General features: G+C 41.8%; 1 protein-coding gene and 1 long non-coding RNA gene across 2 annotated transcripts in view; one reads left to right on the top strand and one right to left on the bottom strand.

Moving 5' to 3' along the window:
- Positions 1-2,882: 2,882 nt before the first annotated feature.
- The window catches only part of LOC116460427 (uncharacterized), a 107,194-nt gene continuing 83,062 nt past the window's right edge, over positions 2,883-27,014 (top strand). The window contains exons 1-2 of the long non-coding RNA XR_009211352.1: positions 2,883-2,992; positions 15,891-16,024. This is a non-coding gene — a long non-coding RNA (uncharacterized LOC116460427). The remainder of the gene's footprint in view (positions 2,993-15,890; positions 16,025-27,014) is intronic.
- Positions 7,449-8,172, bottom strand: LOC116459743 (large ribosomal subunit protein eL27). The gene has a single exon (XM_032140475.2). The coding sequence runs from the start codon at positions 7,894-7,896 to the stop codon at positions 7,486-7,488; it is 411 nt and encodes a 136-aa protein (XP_031996366.1). The 5' UTR covers positions 7,897-8,172; the 3' UTR covers positions 7,449-7,485.

Consider the following 27,014-nt stretch of genomic DNA (forward strand, 5'->3'; position numbering starts at 1 on the left):
TAAAGTTTCCAATCCATCAAGAAGATGTTGTTGGCGCTCTAATGTTCATTCATTTATGTAAACACCACTTGAATGTAAGCTTATGTTTATGCTGCCATATGTTTTGTTCACGGCTGTAACCCCAGTGCCTAGAGCAGGGCCTGGTCACGAACAGATGCTCAATGGATTTTTCTTAAATTAATGACCGTGTTGAGGGACTGTTGTGTTTTAGGTACTCTGCAAGGCATTTGGAAATATTGGGAAAGTAGATTAAGGGTGTGTGACCTGAAGAACCTCAAAATCGAGCAGGGAGAAAGAAAAATAAACAGCAAATGACAACTGTTTAACAAGTGAAGAGTTATGGGGACCTGGATGTGGGGAAGGATTGCAGTCAGGAAGACGTCATGGAGTCGGTGGTGACAATTACGTTCCATGTAATCTGTTCTTCGAAGGGCGTTGGGGGCGGTGGGAGTGCTTAGCTCTCTTTACAGGCAATAAGAGAGTTCATTGTCTGTAGGAAATTTAGGAACAATAGACCCCACATGGTGGCTCATGCCTGTAATCCCAGAAGTTTCGGAAGCCGAGGTGGGTGGATGATGAAGTCAGGAGTTCGAGACCAGCCTGACCAACATAGTGAAACCCTGTCTCTGCTAAAAATACAAAAATTAGCCGGGCATGATGGTGCGTGCCTGTAGTCCCAGCTACTGAGGAGGCTGAGGCAGGAGAATCACTTGAACCCCGGAGGCGGAGTTTGCAGTGAGCCTGAGATTGCGCTCCAGCATGGGTGACAGAGCGAGATTCAGTCTCAAAAAAAAAAATAAATAAAAAATAAAATTGACTATTAAAGTCAGTTTGTGCTTTTATTATCCCTATGCAGGGGACAATTCTGAAGTAAGACTGTGATAAAACACTCCTGGCTGGGCGTGGTGGCTCACGCCTGTAATTCCAGCACTTTGGGAGGCTGAGGTGGGCGGATCACCTGAGGTAAGACATTCGAGACCAGCCTGGCCAACATGGTGAAACCCCATCTCTACGAATAATACAAAAATTAGCCAGGTGTGGTGGCAGGCGCCTGTCATCCCAGCTACTCGGGAGGCTGAGGCAGGAGAATCACTTGAACCTGGGATGCAGAGGTTGCAGTGAGCCAAGATCACGCCATTGTACTCTAGCGAAAAGAGCGAGAATTTGTCTCAAACAAAACAAAACAAAACAAAAAAACCACACTTCTTTCTCCAGTCCCTTTCAGACACTTGAATTCCAGAGACAATCATCTCTTTGAAAGTAGAGCCTTCCCAGGCGCAGTGGCTCATGCTTGTAATCTCAGCACTTTGGGAGGCTGAGGTGGGCGAATCACAAGGTCAGGAGTTTGAGACCAGCCTGGCCAACATGGTGAAACTCTATCTCTACTAAAAACACAAAAAATTAGGCCGGGCGTGGTGGCGGGTGCCTGTAATCCCAGCACTTTGGGAGGCTGAGGCAGGCAGATCACTTGAGGTCAGGAGTTCGCGACCAGCCTGGCCAACATGGTGAAACCCTGTCTTTAAAAATAAATAAATAAAAAGTAAAAAAATTAGCCAGGCGTAGTGGCGGGTGGCTGTAATCCCAGCTACTCAGGAGGCTGAGGCAGGAGAATTGCTTGAACCCAGGAGGTGGAGGCTGGAGTGAGCTGAGATGGCGCCACTGCACTCCAGCGCAGGCGGCAGAGTGAGACTCTGTCTCAAAAAAAAAAAAAAAGGCCGAGCGCAGTGGCTTACACCTGTAATCCCAGCACTTTGGGAGGCCGAGGGTGGGTGGATCACCTGAGGTCAGGAGTTCAAGACCAGCCTGACCAACATGGAGAAACCCTGCCTCTACTAAAATACAAAATTAGCCGGGCGTGGTGGCGCATGCCTGTAATCCTAGCTACTCTGGAGGCTGAGGCAGGAGAATCGCTTGAACCAGGGAGGTGGAGGTTGCGGTGAGCTGAGATCACGCCACTGCACTCTAGCCTGGGCAACAAGAGCGAAACTCCATCTCAAAAAAAAAAAAAAAAAAGAAAAAAGCCTTCTGGCTTGGTAATAATTTTACAGATGTGTTGTATTAAACAAAACAAAACACTTGAAAAAAACCTTAACTGTGAATACACATGTAATCCCAGATAACCCCAGGAAAAAAGAAAATATGTTTTCTGTAACTCTTAGAAGTTTAGAAAAGCTTTTCTTTTCTCATTCTCTCAAAGAAAGATGATCTTTTTAAAAATCTGCTGCATCTTAAAATTGATCCCTTCTTGGGTCAGCCTCATGTACTATCACACTTCTGTTATCAAAGAATGACCTTTCATTTGTTGAAAGATAATTTTTATGAAAAATTGATGTTGAATTCCACCATGTGCCTTTTCAGTGTCCTAGCTTGATCTGCCAGGGGATTACTGTTATATAGTTCTTTTATTCCTAGACTTAAACAAAACAAAAACCTTTCTTGTACCAGCCAACTGTGTCCCAAAATTCGTAACTCAGTACTCGTCATTCTCTGTTGAAATTTTATCTTCTCAGTGTTGTGCAATATTTTGGATGTTGTCCGTATTATAGGCTAGTCAGGATCTGCCACTTTGCTATTTTTCAGGTATGTAGAAGGAGATGGAAAATTAGTCTCAATATCTAAATCAAACAAAAAATCAGTTTATGAAAGTTCTGAATTCCTAAGGATAAATTTTTGTTCTTTGAAGGCTATGACTTATCAAATGGTACCTAATGCTGTGTGGATAGCCGTGCCCACCAAAGTAGCTTATTTACCCGGCAGGATTGAGACCATTGATTTTTGTAGAGTAAGTCATAACAGCCTATTAACATTCCATTATGCTGAGCATAGAACTAATAGGAGAACATCTATGAGGTCAGAGATCAGAAGTAGACTTCAGAATGTACTATTCAAAAAAGGATGCAATGGAGAACATTTACAGAGAGGCCTGTGGGTAAAGCAAAGTCTTCAAGAGAAGATAACAAAGGATGAAACAATGGTGTTGTGTGACTTCCTAGTGAGTGAGATATTGTGAATTTAATCTATAGCTAACTTAATTTACTCTTCATCAAAATTTAGCTGACTCCAACATGCATACACCTTTTGAGCTTCCTCTAATTTTCTCTTATTAGGGTTTTACATATTTAGCTCAACTAATTGAATTAGAAGGTGCAGGAACATTGTCAGAATATTTGAATCTCATTTAATGCTTCATATTGGGAGGGACGAGGCACTCCGAAGGCAGAAAGGCCAGTTGGGACACAACTGCTTGGGAGGGGCAGGAGGCTGTGGCCATTCCTGTAAGACAGCTCAGGGCCGTTCCAAGCCAGGGAGACCTGGCAGGGATCTGAGAATTACACAGTAAGTGAAATGGAACACTTTTTCTACTGTTTTAGCTATTATCTAGAGCCCGTGTTAGACCCTTAACTGGCCTTGGAGTGAACTTGACATTTGAATCATTTGGGAGCTTTAGGCAGTAAAAACTGGAAGAATATACCTGGAAAAGCAGTTTTGAATGCGAGGATTTAGTTATATTAAGATTAAATTGGGAGGCCAGGCGCGGTGGCTCACGCCTGTATTCTCAGCACTTTGGGAGGCGGAGGGGTGGGTGGATCCCTTGAGGTCAGGAGTTCGAGACCAACCTGACCAACATGGCGAAACCCCGTCTCTACTAAAAATACAAAAATTAGCCAGGCATGTTGGTTTATGCCTGTAAGCCTAGCTACTTGGGAGGCTGAGGCAGGAGAATCACTTGAACCCGGGAGGCGGAGGTTGCAGTGAGCCAAGATGAGACCATTGCACTCCAGCCTAGGCAACAAGAGTGAGGTTTACTTTGTGGTAGGCATTGAGAGGTGTAAAGTAAATAAAATAGAACCCTCACTTTCAAGTGACAGCTCTAGAGAGCCTATATCCAGAAGGCTTTAGAACCTGCAAACTTTAAAAGAACCCCGGCAATGTGTGAAATAAGTTTAAAATAAATATTACTTAATTGCTCATTTAGTCATCGAATAGCCATTGTTTGGGTGGAAATTAGGGAAGAAAATGTGTTGCTTAAGAACACGATAAGGAAGGAGTGGTCAGACAAGTAGAAGGATTACTGGGAAGAATCGTATCCAGAAAACAGAGGGAAGAGATAATTTCCAGAAGGAAAGGGTGGGTCAACTGTATCACATGCCATAGAGAAGCCAAGTGAAGATAAGCTTACAAAAGTGAGTAGCAGTGATACGGAGGTAATTGGTGACCTTTAGGAGAACTGATTAGTGGGAGTGGTATGGGGGAAAGCCTGTTTGCAGGAAGTTAAGGAGTGAAGCCCACTCTTCTAAGACTCTTTAGAAAGAGAAGGGGCATATATGAGATAAAGGAGGGTGAAACATGGGACAAATTCCCTCAGTTTGTAATTGTGTGATTTTGCAAAACTTATTTACTTACTCTGTGCCTCAGTTTCCTTGTCTGTAAAACAATGGATGATACTAGTAGCTCTTATCTGAGAGAAGCAAATGAGTCAACACCATTATACGCAATAGATTCTTATTAGATTGATATCTTAAAAGAAGTCCAGTAACAATGCAATTGTAATGTGAAGAGCAATTCCAGTTTATGGGCTTGAAAGTATTTCTCTTTTTTATTTATTTTTAATTATGATTAAAAAACAATGAAACTTACTGTCTTTATTATTTCTTTTCTTTTTTTTTTTTTTTTTTTGAGACAGAGTCTCGCTCTGTCACCCAGGCTGGAGTGCAGTGGCGCAATCTCGGCTCACTGCAAGCTCCGCCTCCCGGGTTCACGCCATTCTCCTGCCTCAGCCTCTCCGAGTAGCTGGGACTACAGGCGCCCGCCACCACGCCCGGCTAATTTTTTTTTGTATTTTTAGTAGAGACGGGGTTTCACCGTGGTCTCGATCTCCTGACCTCGTGATCCGCCCGCCTCGGCCTCCCAAAGTGCTGGGATTACAAGCGTGAGCCACCGCGCCCGGCCTGTCTTTACTATTTCTAAGCACACTATTCAGCAGTGTTAAGTATGTTCACATCGTCATGCAGCCAATCTCCACAACCTTTCATCATGCAAAACTGAAATTCTATATCCACTAACCAACAGCTCACCGTTTCCCACTCCCCTCAGCTCCTGGCAACCACCATGCTCCTTTTTGTCTCTGAGTTTCAGTACTCCGGATACTTCATGTGATGGAATCACACCATACTTGTTTTTGCGTAACTGGCTTATTTCACTTAGCGTGATGTCTTCCAGGTTCATCCATGTTGTAGCCTGCAGCAGACTTCTTTTCTTTTTAAAGGCTGAATAATATTCCATTGTATGTATATGTCACATTGTGTTTTTCCATTCATCCAATGATGGACATTTAGGCAGCTTCCACCTTTTGGCTATTGTGACTAATGCTCTGTGAAGAAGGGTGTATAAATAACTATTTCTCTTTTTTAGGCTAGTGATGTTTACTCTTCTGCATGTGTGTGAGTCATGGCTGGTTTAAGTCCAGCACAAGAATGGATCATGCAGAGGAGGTGGAAGCTCTCAGGAGAGATCTGTGAGACCACAGGTTGGAGACAGAGCTTAGAGACAGAAAAGCATTTTTCCTTTAGAACATAGAAGTACCATTCACAAGAGTACTGTGCTCCTGGAGGTATTTTCTAACAGAGAAGGGAAAGTCCTGTCATCAGTTCGTTTTTAAACTTAAGTTGCTAGAGGACCTCAGGTGTATCTCTCATTGTGTTGGGATGTCAAAACATTTTGCTTTACTGTGCAATTTATTTTTCCTTGTGTTGTATAGAGCAGTGATAATGAGGGGCAGGAAGCCTCTAGATAGCTGAAGAGCCCATTACAGAAGTCCTGCTGTGAGTTAACTGCAAAGGTTAGATGAATCTAGGAGCTGAGAGTGGGCCCTATCCCCTGCTGTGCCTGGTTAATTCCTGGTGGTTTTCGGCATTTGTCCTATTTAATTCTTGTTCCTTTTCTGAGTAAGAAATGACATCAGGCCGGGTGTCATGGGTCACACCTGTAATCCCAGCACTTTGGGAGGCCGAGGTGGATGGATCACCTGAGGTCGGGAGTTCGAGACCAGCCTGGCCAGCATGGTGAAAGCCCATCTCTACTAAAAATAGAAAAATCAGCTGGGCGTGGTGGCAGGTGCCTGTAATCCCAGCTACTTGGGAAGCTGAGGCAGGAGAATCGCTTGCACCAGGGAGGCAGAGGTTGCAGTGAGCTGAGATTGCGCCACTGCACTCTAGCCTGGTGATAGAGTGAGACTCTGTCTCCAAAAAAAAAAAAAAAAGGTAGAACAGATTACCCAGTAGAGTTGATGTTCCAGAATTTTCTTAAGACTGGAGCAGAGTTCATAACTTACGTGTAAGGGAGCATGGTAATGTCACAATTTACTCTTCAACTCTCTGAAGGTTTATTTTTTTTTTCTTGAGACAAAGTCTCACCCTGTTGCCAGGCTGGAGTGCAGCTGCGCGATCTCGGCTCTCTGCAACCTCTGCCTCCCAGGTTCATCTCCTGCCTCAGCCTCCTGAGTAGCTGGAATTATAGGCGCGTGCCACCACACTCAGCTAATTTTTGTATTTTTAGTAGGGACAGGGTTTCACCATGTTGGCCAGGATGGTCTTGATCTCTTGACCTCGTGATCCGCCCACCTCGGCCTCCCAAAGTGCTGGGATTACAGGCATGAGCACTGCGCCCAGCCTCAAGGTTTATTTTTATGTTTCTAAAGACAGTCTGTCTGTTGCCCAGGCTGGAGTGCTGTGGCATAATCATGGCTCACTGCAACCTCATATTCCTGGGTCTAAGGGGTTCTCCCGCCTCAGCTTCCTCAGTAGCTGGGACCACAGTTGCATGCCACTGAGCCCAGCTAATTTATTTTTGTTTTTAGTAGAGATGAGGTCTCACTATGTAGCCCAGGCTGGTCTTGAACTCCTGGCCTCAACTGATCCTCCTGCTTCAGCTCCACAAAGTGCTGGGATTATAGGCATGAGCCATTATGCCCAGCTTCTCTTAAGGTTTTATGAACAAATTAGCTTTGATTTCTCCTAAGTGGCTTGATGTTGAATAAGCTAATGCAGAACTGTGTGCAAAGTAGACTGGGATTGCCATTTCTAGATGAAAAGAAAGAAAGGAGGGGAAAGGAGAATACATTTTTGCAGCCACCTGTTTCTATGGCCTACTTAATGATCATAATGACTTCCACCCCCTGGAATTAGATGCTAGTCTTATGGCCCCCTCCCTCATTCAAATGTTTTGGGAACACCTCCCATGTTCTGCTGCTTCCACCCTGGAGTCTCAGGGTCACCTCCCACTCTTTCAGATCCCCTTCCCTGGTTGTCTTCGGCCCTATGTCTCATCCCAACTCCTTTGAACTTTTGTTTTACCCAGTTCCTGGTTCCTTTACATGCACGAACAGTGACAGTCTGCTGAGTTATGTCAATGATGTTGGGTGTCACTGTCACCAGCAGTTCTTTTTTTTTTTTTTTTTTTAAATTTTTAATGATCAAAACAAAGCATCTAAAACCGCAGTTTCTGGAAGAACCACTTGTTCTTGCCTGTCTTGTATCTCTCTTCAAACTTGACCTTGGCTTCCCGTCGGGCCTTGCGTTTAAGAGCAGGATCTCTGAAGACATCCTTATTGACGACAGTTTTGTCCAAGGGGATATCCACAGAGTACCTTGTGGGCATTAGGTGATTGTAGTTATAAACTTTCACAAAAGACTTTATCTTTGACCTCTTGGCAATCTTCTTCTTGCCCATGGCAGCTGTCACTTTGCGGGGGTAGCGGTCAATTCCAGCCACCAGAGCATGGCTGTAGGGGCGATCTGAGGTGCCATCATCAATGTTCTTCACGATGACAGCTTTGCGTCCGGAGTAGCGTCCAGCCAGGACAAGCACCACCTTCCCAGGTTTCATGAACTTGCCCATTTCTGCAGAGAGCAAGGAGAAAGGGACACTTAAAAATCCGTAAAGCCAAAGACACCCAGAGCCGACTCCTGCCAGGAAGCCCAGGTCTTGGGCCGAAACTTCAGACTGTGTTCACTGTCGCCTTGGTCCAGGCCGCCCGACAGCCCTGCTCGCAGGACAGGATCGGATACGTAGCCGCCAGAGACCTAGGGAAGGAACGCACCCGGCGCCGCCCGGACCCTCGACCCCCACGCCGCGGATGGCGGCGGATTGAAAGATTCAACCCAAACTTCTACTCTGTCACCAGCAGTTCTAAAGCTCCCCCTCTTCACATTGTTTGTCCCAGAAGGGGCTCTCAATGTTGAAGGTAAATCGCTTCATGTGAGAATGCAGGCCTCTTGTTTGGGAGAGTCTGCTTGGCCTCTGAATACAGAAGCATAAACTTCAGGACATTACTTAGGCTTCTCAGTTAAAATGGGGCAGGATTCTGCTGATCTATTGTCTGGGCTCTTACCATTTTATTTATTTATTTACTTATTTTATTTTGTTATTATTTTTTTTTTTTTGAGATGGAGTCTTGCTCTGCTGCCCAGGCTGGAGTATAGTGGGGTGATCTTGGCTCACTGCAATCTCCACCTCCCGGGTTCAAGTGATTCTTCTGCCGCAGCCTCCTGAGTAGCTGGTACTACAGGCACTCGCCACCGTGCCCAGCTAATTTTTATATTTTTAGTAGAGACGGGGTTTCATCATGTTGGCCAGGCTGGTCTCGAACTCTTGACCTCGTGATCTGCCTGCCTCGGCCTCCCAAAGTGTTGGGATTACAGGCCTGAGCCACCACACCTGGCGTATTTTATTTTTGAGACAGAGTCTCGCTCAGTCACCCATGCTGGAGCTCAGTGGTGCGATCTTGGCTCACTGTAACCTCTGCCTCCTGGGTTCCAGTGATTCTTGTGCCTCAGCCTCCCCAGTAGCTGGGATTACAGGTGCCCGCTACTACGTCTGGCTAATTTTTGTATTTTCAGTAAGACAGGGTTTCACTATGTTGGCCAGGGTGGTCTTGAACTCCTGACCTCAAGTGATCTGCCCACCTTGGCCTTCCAAAGTGCTGGGATTGCAGGCATGAGCCACCGCGCCCTGCTGCCATTTTATATTAAAATGTCAAATGCTCTTTGGACATGCAGCAAGATGGAGGCCAGGTCTGAACTTATGCTCACCCTATTCTTCCAGTTCTGACTGAATGTCATCCCACTCAAAAGAGAAGTATTTTTTTGTCTTGGTAGGTTTTTAAATGTTGGTTTAAAAACCTAAATAGAAGTGACTTTTTCAGAATAATAACTTGTGAGGAGCAACTGGTCCTGGTGGATAAAGCCTAGACTCAGAGTCAATAGACTAGGATTGTTTTTCCCCTTGTTCAAATATCTGTGCAGTCTCTGAGGTAAACAGAGCAACACTTTCCCTAAATGTAAATATTTTCGGCAGATGGAGATTTTTAAAAGTTTGTGGCTCACCTGGGCAAAGGATTCTTAATTCTTCTTTCTGAAATTTTATGAAAGAATGGGAGAAAAGAAGAGGAAAAAAAAAAAAACAACAAATCCAGAGCAATCAGAAAGAAGAAGATCCCAGTGATTATAGGCAGGGGAAGGGGGCGTCGAGGGCTGGCAGGTACCCAGGGCATGGAGGGAGAGAAGACAGAATTCCAGACAAGACCAGGAAGCAAGACTTTGCTTCTCCAGCCAGTGTGTGTTGGTTTTACTTGACTGGCAGTGCAGATTATGAAAAAACAAACCTTGAGATACTGGAAACCAGATCCCAACCTTTTCTTGTTTTTTTCTTCCTGTCTTTCTTTCTTTTTTTTTTTTTTGAGACAGAGTTTCCCTCTTGTTGCCCAGGCTGGAGTGCAGTGGCGCAATCTCGGCTCACCGTGACCCCTGCCTCCAGGGTTCAAGTGATTCTCCTGCCTCAGCCTCCCTAGTAGTTGAGATTACAGGGTTGCGCCACCATGCCTGGCTAATTTTGTATTTTTAGTAGAGACGGTGTTTCTCCATGTTGGTCAAGCTGGTCTCGAACTCCCGACCTCCGGTGATCCGCCTGCCTCGGCCTCCCAAAGTGTGGGATGACAGGCGTGAGCCACTGCGCCTGGCAATCCCAACATTTTCTACTTCAAAATGGTCTAAAGTTCTGTCTGGTCTGGTAGGTTTTCCCCGGATTTTTATCTCTTGTTTCCTCCATCTTCCCACAGTCTTTGGTGGCCCAGTTCACACTCATTACAAACTTTTCTCCCTAAATAGAACTTTTCCTCTGCTTCCCTCTCCTACCACGGTTTACCTGTTCAATTGATTATGTCCTTTGAGCGTTGGCCAATAGATAACTGTATGAAGTAAATTTATTCTAAAGGTTTAATAGCTAGGTATTTTATCAAGGGGCTTTGGTGCCTAAGAGACCAAGCTATGGTGGGGATTTGAGTCTTTAGACAAGCAGCCCAGGAAGAGATTGTTTTGGGGGCAGTCGGGCTTCTTGGGGCTCCTGAACGTCTTGTAGGTATATATGCTTCATGAGGCAAAATTGTGACTCTGGACTTACTGAAATACATTCAGTAGTAAGAATTTTTTTAAAAATGCAGTTTTCTATGACTCAACTTTAGAGGTTTTCATTAAATATTAGAGCTGGAAAGGACCAATACTGGTCACACTCTGAGGAAGTTTTTTCATGAATTGATACATATCTAATTTGTTGATACCTCTTAAAGTGAGAGAAGGCAAAGAAAGCTCCTGAGATTGTGCTTGTCTTGATCAAGACAAGCACAATGAGTTGCTAAGATGAATGAGTTTGGCATTTGGCTATAATCTGAGAATGTTCCGAATTTAGTACATTGGGGATGTGTTTGTGTTCCCAGGTTAATTGCTTATTTAGCTGGCATTCATTTGGGGCTGCTAGTCCATTTGTTAATTCTGAAAGTTGTTGGACATTTGTTTAATAAAAACAAATATATTTGGAGAAATCGAGTGTTCCAAGTAGCCACATTAGTAGGAATTAAGTAGGTACAAAGTAATGGTTTAAGAAATGATAGTCTTTTGTATGGCAAGATAAAAGCAAAATGTCTTTTAGAAGGAAAATTTCAAATTAATTGATTAATTTTTAAAGTCCGTTATTCTGTTTTGGCTGAATACTTGTGTATCTCTGAGAATATAAATGAAGTAAAGGGGTAATTAAGACATTTATTTAATATTTTTATCACAACTGTGGAAGATATGAAATTGTTATTTTCCGATTGATCATTAAATAAGAGAGATTTGAGAACATTTTGATTAGAATCACTTAGACTTTTCTGTCCCTATATGAAGCGTACCAGATTGAGGCATTTCCCTAGTAAATACATGAAGTCTTATTTAATTAATTATTATGCTTGAAGACAATAGTAAAACTGTTTCTCATGGTGTTTCTGGCCTTCAGTAACTTAAGGTTTTTATTTTGATTATGTGTTTTTTGTTTTCAGAGATTGTATTTACCATCTAGAAGCATATCAAGCCCATCACAAAAGTGTGTACAAAACAACAGTAATTTAACTTGAGATTCAATATTGGCCCTTTTACCTAAAGCACCTGATTTTTGAATACCAGTTGTGACCATCTATTGACACATGCTAGGAATACATGCTAGTTTTTATAATGAGAAGATAAATGGAAGGGCTCTTAGAATTATTAGAAAACAATATTTTCTTTTTGACTTTTTCCAGAGAAAAATCAAGACAAGACTTTGTTCTATTTCATCAAGTCCTTGATGCCTCCTCCCAGCTGGTCAGGTTCTTTTTATGTGGCATTTAAGCCTTGAGTTGTTGTGAGTCAACAAATGGACAACAGCAAATGTTCAGCCATCTTATTGGTGTTAAGCCTAGCAAATAGGCAAATTATATGTATACACCAAATGCATAAACAAGTTTTCATGAGCCAACGATTCCAAATGAGCCCAGCAGCTGCCAGTTATGTCCTTAAGAATAGAAGTACCCCTACTCATCCTCTAATCTGTTATTGCCCCAAGTTGGGAAATGTCAGCTGTGAGATTTATAGATTTAGGGATCTGGAATAACAAGTTGCCTTTTAGAACTTTTCAGCTCTAAAAGCTTCTTGTTAGCCAGCTAGACAGAGAGATAGAAACATATTTATGCTTTTCATATATAATTCTTGAATCATTTACAACATCAATGGTGGGCTTAAAAAATATATATATACACACACACATTATAACATATAAATTACACATACACACACATTATAACATAAATTACACATACACACATTATAACATAAATTACACATACACACATTATAACATATAAATTACACATACACACATTATAACATAAATCACACACATACATTATAACATAAATTACACATACACACATAACATATAAATTACACATATACACACATTATAACATAAATCACACACACACTATAACATATAAATTACACATACACACACATTATAACATAAATCACACACACATTATAACATAAATTACACATACACACATTATAACATATAAATTACACGTACACACGCATTATAACATAAATCACACACATTATAACATTAAATTACACATACACACACATTATAACATAAATCACACACACACACACACACACGTGTCTCTATCTGTATCTCCCTAAGACGTTGATACAAGTACTCATCAGTAAACCATGATAATTTTCAGAAGAGGCTCCCTTTGACTGGTAAACTCATATTAGTACCTGGAACACAAAACTCCTAGAGCTACGCTTGTTTCGTAGTCTGAGCTTGATAAGCAATACTCTTGGGGTAATGAAAATCAGTTCCTCTTCTGCTCCCTAATAACATCAGTCCTTTTTGAATCTGTATGATTTTTCTCGTACTCTTCTCCCCCAAATTTCCCCCTTAAAATTGTGGCATTGGAAATAATGGTTTTATGTTTTGGAGGACTGTTGCTTTCTAATTGCAATTGAATATCTATGGTTCACTATTCAGTGCTCTACTTGATATGAGAAACATTTCCTGGTAAATCAGTAAAACCAGCTTTATGTCTCCCTGCAAATAATCAAGTGGCAGGTAGAAGGGACATCTGACCTAGTTGCTCCTCTAACTGCTTTTGATCAAAAGAAATTGGTAAACCACTCAGTCTATAAATCTTTTTTTTTCTGTGATTCTGTAGTGTCAGGACAACATTTCCATGAGTACTTTACTTATACGGAGAAACAAAACCTAAATCTCAAACCACCATTTATAAAACCCACAAACTCCTGGGCTGTCATTTGGGTTGCAGACTTGAAGCTCCCTTTCTGGCTGTGTTCTCTGGAGTGGGTGAATGCCTGTCTGATGGGGATGCATTTTAAAGGCAAGACAGATTTAAGGGTATAATTTAGTGACATTTTGCTGACTGCATTTCTCTCTATATACATGTCTCTTCATATATTTTACAATTTGACCAATATTCAGTTACCTCTTAGCCTACTTGAGGCAGGCCCCACAATTTTGGGACTGTTTCTTATATACATAATGACTCAATAAAGGTGTCTCATTATGACATTAGTCATTCTGTTAACTTAAGTGCTATTTTTTGACTGTGTGTATAAATCAGTGTATATTTAACAAGTGAGCTGACCAAATGCCATTAAATGAGTTGTCCTTATTTTGGTTTTTTTCCTGCTCCAATTTTAAGTTTTCAAAGAAATCCAGCATGTAACTACCACTTTTAAGTCTCCACTTTTTAATTTTGAATACCAAATATGGCAGAGTTATTCAGGTGGCCAAGTAGACTTCTTCTGACCTTGAATGTGGTTTACTGGTATTACATTAAAAAAAAAAAAAAAAAAAAAAGACAAAAAGTAGATGTCAGTTTTTGCTGTTTTAGGATAGCATAAGCCTTTGAGATTTCCCAAAGATCATTTTAAAAGTCTGATATGCAGCTGTTTGACATCTACGTTTTTAGCTAAAAGGCGTCATCCCCATATTCGTATTTAAGTGGCCCTGGAACATAATGCAGAGATAGGTCACTGTGGGTTAATCTTTGGACACTTCATATCTGACAGGCACCAGCATCTGTGGTTTATTTTGTGTTGTTCCTTAGGTCTACAAATAAAATTCTCTTAAACCTGATGATAGTCAGGGGAATGTTTACTAAGATAGTTTTCCTTCCATTTGCACAGTTTTAAAGCTGGAGCTAAAATATAACACATGGGATTAAAAAAAAAAAATCTGTCATCCAAAAAGTAATTCATGGCACTGGTAAGGCTGAAGTAACCTCAGGGACTCATGTTCTGTGGTGGAGTATGCATCAAGGTGTATTCCTTTTATTAGGAACGTATTATATCCATATACCTTAATATGGATGGCAGATATTAGCAGAGGCTTATTGGGGAAAAAGAATAATTTTTGTGTGTGCATGTATGTTTAGGCTAAGGCATTATAAGTTGCAGATTTCCACAGCACAACCCAAAATTCAAAGGAGATGCCTTTTAAAAAATATGGTGGTGGTGGAGTCTGGGTAAGAAAATTCTGTGTTGAAAGTTGAGCAGACCATAATCATTTATATGCAGTCAAAGAGCTTTTGGTCCTGCAATGTAGGGCATATAATCTTATTACAAAGCCCTTTAAAATCAATAAAAAAAAAAAATAAAACATCCTTAAAAGTGTGGTAGCATTGAGTTCATTCTTTTTTTTTTTTTTAAAAATCTATTTTCAATTACATTATTCCATTTAAATGTATCACATTGGTTTTTATTTAAAAGATACTTCTATCTTATGTATATATTCACAGCTATCAGAAATATGTGTCATTCTTTGTCTTACAAATCCCTGTTCTCAGCCATTTCAGAGCCTAATCCTTGAGGTGGCCATTTTGGTGAAAGGCAGTTAAAAAGAAACAGTCTGTCAGCCAGGTCTGATTCTTGCTGAAAAAGCGTCATTTCTGTACCCAATGTGAGCTTTAGTTCCAGATTTTTGAATGATGTAAAAATTAAGGTCAGGGAATCAAATATAAAAAATACATCTTGCAGGCAGAGCCCTCATTAGCATCCAGTCATCAATCTCCCAAATCTAGGAGCTGGGAGACCATTGTACTGTTAGCCTGCTGATACTGAGTTGATAGCAAGTTTAATGGAACAGGCTGGCAGTTGTGAAGGGCAGCTGATAATGATGGTGCAAGCTCAACGAAAAAGTTGGGTAAAATCTGCAGGAGATGTTTTCTCTCATTTGGCCTTGTTCTGTTGGCTGTTGGCATTTGCTTGGCAAGAGGGAGGTGTTCTTATCTCCCCACCTAGAGAAATTTTAAATGTGCTTAAAAATACCGAGTGTGCACTTCTGTTACTGCCTCTTCCTAACAAGACCAGTGGAAGCAGGGCAGTTGTGTATTGAGTAGGAAAATCCACTCAAACTGGCAACATTCAGGTAAACTTGAAAACAGTTTGCATTTTCTGGTAATTAAATTAAAAGAAGGCGGTTGACTATCAAAAGCCCTTTTTCCTCATGTAGTAGATGAGTACATAATCTTAAAAAATAAGGTAACCTCAAATATTTTTTTCTTCAGGATTAATGGTATGTTTTGATTTTTAAATACTTCTATGTAAAGTTTGATGAGTGCTTTTATATAATTAGGTAGCATCTTAAAACATATGATTGGTTATGTTTCTGCCTTGCAGAGTTTATGAGAGGAAAGTTGGCCAAACAACAGGGCTAATTTTACTAATTAAAGTCGTGCTGCCCAAGTGGGTTAACATGATATAGATGTTTGGTTTTAATAGAGCTTGGAAAGGGTACTGAGTCCTAAAATGTTCTGTTTGGAAAGCTTTGGTCTATAAAATTTGCCTTTAATACGGCTGATGACCCTTAATTAGGATGATAAACTGTACTTGCTGGTGTGATGTCTATTTGAGAAGAAGCAATACCGGTGTGCCTAAGTATCATGTTTTTAGTGTATTAAGATACCTTTTTTCTGGGCATGGCGTTTCTGAGTACCTGTCTGCTCTGCTCTGTTTCAGGTGTGAATCATGGCAATACAGTGAAAGACGGTGATTTACTGCTTTTGAGGGCATGCGTGTATATGATTAACAGATGGAAGTGCAGGACTCCAAGATTTACTTCCTTCCCTTTCCAGCAGAATTACCTGAGAGGAGTGAGTAATGGGATAATTTGTAATACCACAGGCCCCTTTTCAAGGGACCAGTAATCAAAATAGGAAGATGAAACTGAGAAGATTTCAACTGGAAGAATTTAACTTTTGATACTTTCTGGATATACCTCTTAATTGCAAGCAGGAGCCTTCAGAGTTTTCCTGTTTTTTTTTTTTTTTTTTTTTTTTTTTTTTTTTTTTTTTTTTTTTTTTGTTGTTGTTGTTGTTGTTGTTGTTTGAGACGGAGTTTTGCTCTTATTACCCGGGCTGGAGTGCAGTGGTATGATCTTGGCTCACTGCAGCCTCCGCCGCCCCACCCCCTGGGTTCAACCAATTCTCCTGCCTGAGACTCCTGAGTAGCTGGGATTATAGGTGCCCGCCACCACACCTGGCTAATTTTTGTATTTTTAGTAGAGATGGGGTTTTACCATGTTGGCCTGGCTGGTCTCGAACTCCTGACTTGAGGTGATCCACCCGCCTCAGCCTCCCAAAGTGCTGGGATTACAGGCGTGAGACACCACGTCTGGCAAACGTGAGCCACCACACCCGGTGGAGATTTTCATTAAAAACGTTAGTATGTCAATCCTGGTTACATAATGCAGACACCCTGCTAAATTTTCTACATCTTTGCTCCATGCTTTCTGCTCTTGATATTCTTATATCAAGACATCAGAGAAACTTCGTGGCCTATTTGTAGAACTCAGTTTCTTTTTACAAGGTTAAAAAATTATCAAGAATTGGGAGTTGGCTGGGGGCAGTGGCTCACACCTGTAATCCCAGCACTTTGGATGGCCGAGGCAGGTGGATCAGGAGGTCAAGAGATTGAGACCATCCTGGCCAACATGGTGAAGCCCTGTCTTTGCCAAAAAGGCAAAAATTAGTGGCACACATCTGTAGTACCAGCTACTCGGAAGGCTGAAGCAGGAGAATCACTTGAACCCAGGAGGCAGAGGTTGCAGTGAGCTGAGATTGCACCACTGCACTCCAGCCTGGGTGACAGAGCAAGACTCTGTCTCAAAAAAAAAAAAAAGAATTAGGAATGTTGGCTGGGTGCGGTGGGGGCTCACACCTGTAATCCCAGCACTCTGGGATGCTGAGGCAGGTGGGTCACTTGAGCCCAGGAGTTTGAGACCAGCCTGCTCAGCATAGTGAGACCTCATCTCTGCAAATAATAAAAAAATTAGTTGGATGTAGTGACGCATGCCTGTGATTCCAGCTTCTCTGTAGGGTGAGGTGGGAGGTGGGAGGAGCTTGGGAGGTTGAGGCTGCAGTGAGCCGAGATTGCACTCCAGTCTGGGTGACAAAGTGAACATAAAAAAAAAAAAAAAAAAAAAAAAAAAATTAATGACAAATACAGCAATATTTTTAGGGTAGGGTGGAGTGTACACAAAACGACTAGCCTGTAACGACTAGCCTGTGTTCATACTTAAAAAAAGTAACAAAGAACAAAAATTTCATTCTTGAAAAAAGTAAAAAAAGAACAAGAATCTGAATGCTATATCTGACATTTAGAGTATCATCATCACTTTGGAATTGCATGCTGTTCAGAGCTTTCCTGTTGCGCCTAATGTGATGGGGTCTTCTGACTTGTTATTGTTGGTAACATTAGATTCATGAAAACTGAGTAGCACCCATGATATTTTTATGTTACAAATATTAATTTCAGCTTTGACTTTGGTGGTAGCGGTAGACTTCTCATATTAGAGATTACAATCAAATGTGAATAGTTCCAAGCTCTTCCTCCTCTCCCATCATGCCAGGTGACTAAAACATTCCCATAAATAACTGGTACCTTTTTAATGGGACCTTTGGGTTCATGAGAGGTAAATATTGATGACCTTGACATTTTTTCGTATGTGTACAGTTCAGGAGGCACAATATCTCCAGATAACTAAAAGCAGGTGAACAAGTAGGTAGACAGCCATGGGCTCCCGCTGATCCCCATAATTCACAGGGGCCCTGGCCTTGCTTCTGGACTTCGTGCAGGAAGTAGATCCCATAGCCAAAGGAATCTGTAAGTTTAGGTCCTCTAGATATTTCTGTAGGCAAATCTCACTGGACTGGATCTTTGTTAGTCTGGCATTATAATAAGATATTTTCTAGGGCAAATATGTGAGTCTCCTCCCTTACCCCTATGAAAATAAGGACTCTAGTACTACTAACAGGGTAATATTGTATATTAGCTAAGTGCTTGGGAGCCGAATTCCCAGGTTTAAATCCCAGTTCTGTCACCACTAGCAATGTGACCTTAGGTAAATTATTTAACCTCTTTCAGCTTTAATTTCCTCAGCTAGAAGATGAAGATAATAATAATACTTATGTTTTCTTTTCTTTTTTAAATAATTAAATGAGAGCTATCCAATTGTGATTAGCATGTTAGTAAAGATTTCTGAAATACTATTCATTGACCAGCTTTCAGGTATCCTGTGCTCATAGAGACTAACCTACAAAGCTGATGAGATCTACAGCTTAAGAAAATTTTCTATTTGGAGTATACATTCAGTTACATGAAAATCGCGTATGGAAAAAGATGAGAATGTAGCACTGATTTTGCAAAACGTTTTAGCAAGTTTTATTTCGCTACTCGTCTTAAAAGTAATTTTTCTGGTTTTATGTAATGTGTGTATTAGAAATGGGAATATTGGAATACGTACTTCATTGTATTGTCAAGCATTATTGGTAGCCCTAATTTATATATCCATTGTGCTGCAGTTTTAGTTGCAGAACTACCATCTGCAGGGATTATTATAGCACTTGAGGGGATGGAATTACTGCACTCTGTTTGGGGTACTTTTTTCACTAAGAAGTATGGGCACCATGAGATGGTACTTACCCATCTGTCTGTCGAAGCATTTGTATGTATATTACCTGAGCACTTAGACACACCACCGAGGGGGGGATTTAAAATGGAAAGGAGAAAGGAAAAATTGAAAATAAAATAACACGATGGAAATAACGGAAGCCTCTTTGCAAAGAATACCTAAACTATTCTTAAAAGCAGACTTAGTAGCCAGTACAAAACCATTCACTATTGTCTTTCTTTAAGAGACAAAGCTCAATCCACTAAGTTGAAAGTGAAGTGTGAATCTGGAAATTTTCCGGGAAAGTCAAGCATTACAGACTTCTAGGCCTCAAATTCAAGGGAGAAAAAAAGTCCATTTTACAAAGTAACTTCTTACATTGATTGTGAGCTGTCAATGTTTGATGGGTAGATCCTGAAACATTAACTGATTAAATTCTTCAATGCTATGCGGTCATATTGGTGGCCTCTGCTGTTCTGAGCTTCTAAATTTGTGTATCGACACATGGGAATTCACTAAATGCGCAGCAGAGAGCAGAGTGGAACATTTTGGCATCAGCTTGAAATTTCCTAAAGAGAACCAGTGGAATGATGTTGAAATCAATTGAAATATTATTTATTGATTGCCTATGTTTTATAGCACCTAATGAATTGTCCAATCCCTTAAAAACACTCCATGTGACTAATTCTCCATTTCCAGTTGCAGCAGATACAAGGATACAAAGATACTCCGTACTGGTAGGGAGGGATGATTTCAGGTTTTCTTCACATCACCGGGCTCCCTGACAGCTATTCTTTGTGCTTGTACACACTGACAATTGTCAATTTCAGTTGGGGACGAGAGAAGTGTTTTTCTCCCACATTCGGTTGTCTTGGTATTTTTTACCCAGGCGGCCTCCCCTACCCTCCAACACATGTGCTTCCTCAGAGCTTCTTCATCCGTATGCTAAGAGTGGGGTGTGGCTTCTCAGCATTTTGTGTTTCCCTGCACACCTGGAAACCTATGGGCTAATGACCTTGTGAGAATTTGGGTGGTAAGGAGGCTGCAGAGATCAGCTTCCTTTTATAGATGTAGAAACTGAGCCCTGGAGAGGTGAAGAAATTCATCTGAGATCATTCAGTCAACAAATATCAGGACAGCACCTCTAACGTCAGTGCAATTTCAGCTTTTCCACTAAGGCATACTGGGAGGAGTGCAGTGGTATGTACCGGGCTGAGTCCTGGTTAAGGGATTGCAGTGGACTGACCAAGGAGTGAACGAAAAAGAATATAGTGGCCGGGTGCGATGGTTCATGCCTGTAATCCTTGCATTTTTGGGAGGCTGAGGTGGGCGGATCACCTGAGGTCAAGAGTTTGAGACCAGCCTGGCTAACATGGCAAAACCCCGTCTCTACTAAAATTACAAAAATTAGTCGAGTGTGGTGGCACATGCCTGTAACCCCAGCTACGTGGGAGGCTGAGGCAGGAGAATCCGCTTGAACCTGGGAGATTGTGGTGAGCCGAGATCGAGCCACTGCACTCCAGCCTGGGCGACAGAGTGACTCCGTCTCAATTAAAAAAAAAAAAAAAAAAGAACACTGAATCAGGGTTTGGGTCAGGGTTTGTTTGAGGTTGTATTAGAGGCATATCTTTCGGTCAGGAAGCATGAATATTCTCTCTGATATAAGCGAAAAGGAAGAGATTAAAGGCATGACGAAGATCAGGTCTTTTTAAATAGGTGTTTACTTTCTATTGAAACCATGGAACAATGAATATTTATTCATCATCAGGTAATTTGGGGTAATGGAGTATAGACAATTTCTGGTTTTACCTTCTTGCCTCTTTGGGTCTGTGCTGCCTTTTGTTTTGCTTAAAATGGGCTAAAAGAGAAAGCAACTGAAACACTTTCCAGATCTGATAACTTCCGAGATCTCAAGTGAAACCTCTGGCTCGCGTCCCAGGGTGAGGTCACACAGTCTGATATTAGTCGGATTTATGTTGGTGTGTTAACCAAAATACAGAGCAGCACACTGCCATAATTCTTGACAGCCATTTATCAGGTAGGTAGGAATGGCACTTGCGTCAGTTGTATGCTGTGTATTGCCACGCAGAACCATAGCCCATCCATGGCCATAGCATGTCTTTTCTTTTTCAGTTGATAGTTTTAAGTTCATGTGGGAAACGTGCCTTGGGTTGTACCTGGTTTTATGCCTTTGGCCTTATCTTTGCTCACTCATACTCTTGAATTCAGATCTGTCTGGAGGTCTGGTGTTTTGGTCTACAGGAGTTTGTTTTCATGATTGTCTGAAGTACCTCTGGGAAAGCCCTCATTCTATAGGAAGACAGTTGAATTGGACAAGAAATATCCAAAGCACAAATAGACATTGCTTATATCTGTCAACAAATGAGGACCTGAAAAAGCCAATTTTTCAAGATGGATCCCAAGTGGCTAAGTGGGCCTAGATTTAACATAGAGTCAAGCAGCCATTTGCTGACTTGAGGCCCCACACATACTCTGTGTTCCCCCAAACCCTGGAAAACCCCACATCTTTTTAACTTTGGGACGTTGAGAGCTCACCTGAACCAGCCAATCAAAGCTCAGCTGTAATGACCAATCAGGGCTCAGCTATATCAACCAATCAACAGAACTCACTTGTGTCAACCAATAGAAACTAAACAAGTTTCAGATCTTTGAATTAACAGACCCGATTGGAAACTTGGGTGGGAACATTTGGTATAAAACCCAAACCCTCTTTTTGTTTTCTGACATGCACCTTCCTTTTACACCAAAGCATATTTCTCCAGTTTGGAGACTGTTCACTGAAATAAAGTCTCTTTCCTCCAAATTCCTTTTCAGAGAACTTTTGTTCACGTCTTATACAAAACAATAAGTAGCTGTTAAGTATATAGATATAGATAGTGACATTTATTAGATGCTTATTGTATGCTATGTACCATTTTAACTGCTTTACAGATCTTCACAGCAACCCTTTGAAGCTCGTGCTCTTATGAATTCATTTTACAAACAAGAAACTGAGAAACAGAAAAGTGAATAGAAGCTTGTACAGTCTCAAAGAGCTTACAGTGGAGTTAGAAAGTTAATACTCGACTCTTTCATTCAAAAAGCTGAATGCCTACTAACAATTTGAGTTTATGAAAGTTTATGTACCTCTTTAAGGCGTGCCCAAAGTAGCTCACAATCAAATGGAGGGATGTTTATGTAAACCAAAGTTGAAAAATGTGTTAATAGACAGAAAGAGGATTCCAAGGGAAGCATGCTGCCAATCACTTGGATTACTTTCCAATCGAACAGAATCACGTTGGAAACCTAGGGGGAATGGGCTGTGTTAAAAGTGAAAGCAAAATCTCAAGATGACTGATTTACCAAAATCTGTGTGCCACATTGAGTATGTTAAGTGGCATCAGTAACTATATCAGGGATAAGGTTGGCAGTAGCAGAGAAAGTGGCTTGTGCAGCCTTGGGAAGTGACATCGCTGGGAGCTCAGCAGCTAAATTAATATCTTGGCCATTAGCACTTTTGACACTGGTTCTCCCTGGCCGATATCACTGGATGGGACCGAGCAGGAGAGGAGGAAAGTGGCAGATACTATGTGATGGCTGAGGAGCAGTGTTGGTGAGCTTATTAGTCATCTGCTGGCAAGTCCATGACATTTGCTTATGATGATGGGAGTGTGTGGGATGGGAGGGAAGAGAACTGACAGTTAAGGAGGCAGAAAATTCCTAGTAACATAATTTTGCACTTCAGTTTTGTACGTGTTTTGGGACACAAATTCCAGACAGTGTGATTTAGTAGATGAGTGTTCTAGGCACATTCCTGTGCCTCAGCTCCTCTGCAGAATTGGTGCTGGTAATACAATTGACCTCATTGGGCTCTTTTAAGATTTAAATAGGTTATTATACATCAAGAGCTAGTAGTGATGCCTGTAGCCATTGTCTAAGTGCTAGCTCTGATGATGGTGACAAAGAAGTAATAGCAATCAGTGGTTTAGATTAAACCATTTTAGGCATAAACTGTTCTGCTAGAATCCCAGGGGAGATTTTTTCCCATCGAGGAGACATAGCTTGTTGGGCAGATAAGACATACCCAATTGCAAAAGTAATTAATTCTTTTTTTTTTTTTTTTTTGCGATGGAATTTCGCTCTTGTTGCCCAGGCTGGAGTGCAATGGTGTGATCTTGGCTCACCACAACCTCTGCCTCCTGAGTTCAAGCGATTCTCCTGCCTCAGCCTCCCAAGTAGCTGAGATTACAGGCATGTGCCACTATACCTGGCTAATTTTGTATTTTTAGTAGAGACGGGTTTTCTCCATTTTGGTCAGGGGGGTCTTGAACTCCCAACCTCAGGTGATCCGCCTGCCTCGGCCTCCCAAAGTGCTGGGATTACAGGCGTAAGCCACTGTGCTGGCCGAATAATTAATTCTTAATATCTAATTTCCTACCTGTGCACACTTACCCAGCCCAGGATTACCTTTTAGTATCTGTTCTTATGCGTCCTCATTCTCTCTAGCCATGTCAGACGACCCCAGAGACCTAGATTAGGTTCTCTTATGTCTTCATGCATTCACATCAGCCATTGTAATCAGTCTAGAATTCCTTTCTCCTTTGATCTGCCTGTTGAAATGGACATCCTCTCTGCAAAATCCTTCATATTACCTGCCCTAGACCCTCAGTTAATTCAGCTGCCACTGCATTGCCATGGTGCCTTGAACACGCCTTTTGGAAAATTGTTTTACCTGTGTATTTCTCTACTAGATTATGAACTCCCTGGGAGAAATTGATATATATTTTCATATTTCAGATTCGATGTAGTTGCCTTATTGAATAAATGAGTGAATATTTTTCTAACTCCATGGTAAACTGTTTTGAGACTGGATCTATTAATTTTTCTGAGGCTGTTTTTTTTTTTTTTGGCCTATAACATGGGTTATTTATAGACAGGAAGTACAGTGGTGAGAACAAAATGATAACTCACTGAATGTTGGTTATTTCTATGAACATAACTTTCAAATATATGTATTCAGTCCAAACATTGTTTGGATTACATTAAGGTAACAAAAATGGCTACTTTATATGTTCTGTTCTTCCTGAACTCTTAACCTCCCTGATTTATGAAAGGACTCTTCCTCCACTCCTCTCAGACATACTTCCCTGGGGCCATTTACCTCCCACTAAAAATCAAATAAAGCTAGTCTCCCTGGCTTGATATTGATTCCATCTAGTCCAGAGAGAATATGCTGATCACCTTTGCTAAGTGCTTTCTGGCTAAAGGTGTGAAAGCCTGATTCCATTTGGGGGGAAAAAAATTGAAATTTCTGTCTTAAAATTTGTGATTATGGAATTTGCATTTTGAAAGGCGATAGTATCTCAAATTTAACAAGCCATTTGTAGTGGACTGAGCATAAATTTTTATGGCTCGTTTGGATAAAAACTACACCAAGGCATAGATTTCTATGACTATAGTATTTAATTTTGTTACATTCAATTTAATATCTACAAAAATAGTGCAAATCCCTTTTTCCTCCTCTATCAGTGGCATGTTTTTTGTACATGTTTAAAGCTACTCGTTTTCAAAAAGCAAAGACCGTTTTAAAGACTGGTACTTAAGGCTGTCAGGCTGCCTCAGTTTCCTCGTCAATGAGTCTAACCTAGGCCACCTGCATACTTCCCTGGAGTGTTTAGGTGAATGGCTCTGAGCTTGTAAAGTACTTTGAATTTCCTGGATGAAAGGGTCCCTGTAAGTACAGGTCTTATGAAGGTATTATAGCTGGGCTTTTAAAACTGCCGCACAGCCTGTTTTGCAACAACACTAATGCACTTCTGGGTTTAGAGTCGTACAAAGATGTGTGTTCAGAAGCCTCAGGCTTCGTCTTGTGCGATTCCTGAGGCATGTGCCGCTGCTTGTTTACTTCTAGCATAGATTCTCTCCACACTACAGGGATGTACAGGTGTGCACTTGCACAGCGACCATCCGGGCTTAGGATCACCTAGGATCACATTTGGCTGCTGTGGTATTGAGGAGAAAACACAGATTGCAAGGAGAGAGGATGGGCTGTTCCTGGCCACATGGCCTCAACTCTTGGGATCCTCCAGGATTTCTGTAATCATGGTGGGGAACCACGCACAAAAGTGCTCTGAAGTGGTTAAAGTGAGGGAGGGGTTTGCCCTAGGTACTGACACTTGGATTATGAAGAACTGGGTTTGAGTTCTAGCTCTTCCAGCTCTTAGCCCTGTGCCCTCAGGCAAGTCGGCTGCCCTGAGCCTCAGATTCTCCGATGGGCAGTCCTGCCCTTAACATTTGTGATGCCCGGGGCTAGAATGTGATTGCAGGACCACATACTCTGTATGTAAATATTTAAAAGTTACAAATCAAACAAAAAAGTGTCAAAACATGTTTGGAAATTTTTCTGTTCTGACAAATACACCTTTATAACCATCTTGAAGGGCAGGTTTGAATTTTGAGTTTTCAGATTCTTAGCCAACTTCCATGCCTGACCAGGTAGTGTGGGTGGGAGCAGGAATCTAGTCGTCATGCTTGTGGACAGCGTGGTCTGTATGTCTACTGGATCCACCCTTCACCCCGTGGGCCTCGGGATTCTATATTGAGGATTGTCTCCCTCGGGGGGAGTGTGTGGAGGGAACATCTGCACAGGCCTTATAAATGAGCGTGGGCTGTTGGGATAGGGAGCTCTGGGGCCCGAGTACCTGGCACATGATCCAGAACAGGATTTTTGGGTTCCGATGGGCATGTGACTTTGGTCCTCACTGTGTGGGAAGGGGCAATACAGCATAGGGGTCCCTCTTGTCAGGGACTTATGATGGCATCACACACAGGATTCAGAGAGCATTCATTGAAAAATACATATGATTGACCGGGCGTGGTGGCTCATGCCTGTAATCCTAGCACTTTGGGAGGCCGAGGTGGATGGATCACCTGAGGTCGGGAGTTCGAGACCAGCCTGACCAACATGGAGAAACCCCGTCTCTACTAAAAATACAAAATTAGCCGGGCATGGTGGCACATGCCTGTAATCCCAGCTACTTGGGAGGCTGAAGCAGGAGAATCGCTTGAACCTGGGAGGTGGAGGTTGCGGTGAGCCAAGATCACGCCATTGCACTCCAGCCTGGACAGCAAGAGTGAAACTCCGTCTCAAAAAAAAAAAAAAAAAAAAAAAAAAAGTATGATTGTGCTTTTTTTTTTTTTTTTCCTGGGACGGAATCTTGCTGTGTCACCCAGGCTGGAGTGCAGTGGCACAGTCTCGGCTCACTGCAACCTCTGCCTCTTGGGTTGAAGTGATTCTCCTGCCTCAGCCTCCCAAGTAGCTGGGATTACAGGTGCGCGCCACCACACCTGGCTAATTTTTGTATTTTTTGGTAGAGATGGGGTTTTACCATGTTGGTCAGGCTGTTCTCGAACTCCTGACCTCGTGATCCACCTGCCTCGGCCTCCCAAAGTGCTGGGATTACAGGCATAAGCCACCGTGCCTGGCCTGATTGTGCTGTTGTAGTGTTACTATCACATATATGAAAATAAGTTCTTTCTATCAGAAAGGCTTTATCCTTAACATCAGCCTTAATCACATCAACGTTTAGCAATGCTTGGATTGAGTTATTTTCTACTGTATAGGATGATGCATTATTCTCCTTTCATCTCTAGGACCTAGCAGAGAACTCTGTTTTCACTTAGCTTTTTTGTTTGTTTGTTTGAGACGGAATCTCACTCTGTCGCCCAGGCTGGAGTGCAGTGGCACAATCTCAGCTAACTGCAACCTCTGCCTTCCAGGTTCAATCAATTCTCATGCCTCAGCCTCCCAAGTAGCTGAAATTACAGGCATGTGCGACCAGGCCTGGTTAATTTTTTGTGTTTTTAGTAGAGATTGGGTTTTGCTATGTTGGCCAGGCTGGTTTCAAACTCCTGGCCTCAAGTGATTCGCCCGCCTCGGCCTCCAAAGTGCTGGGATTACAGTGTTCTCACTTAGCATTTTATTCATTCGTTCAATAAGATAAATGCAATAAGTATTTATTGATTATTCCTTTTTTCCTAAGCATTATCGTAGGTAATAGCAGTGAACAAATACATACAACTTCCCGTCTTCGTGGAACTAACACTTTAGTAGGAGGAAACAGAAATAAAAAGGATACATACAAGAATGTGTAGTTTCCTTGAAGATGGTGTCCTCTCTGTTCACTCATTTG

This window comes from Hylobates moloch, unplaced genomic scaffold, assembly GCF_009828535.3.
Source record: "Hylobates moloch isolate HMO894 unplaced genomic scaffold, HMol_V3 SCAFFOLD_20, whole genome shotgun sequence".
Classification (NCBI taxonomy): domain Eukaryota; kingdom Metazoa; phylum Chordata; class Mammalia; order Primates; family Hylobatidae; genus Hylobates; species Hylobates moloch.

Bases quoted from the DNA above. Each gene is read 5' to 3' on its own strand.
- LOC116459743 (XM_032140475.2), bottom strand. From the start codon at position 7,896: ATGGGCAAGTTCATGAAACCTGGGAAGGTGGTGCTTGTCCTGGCTGGA.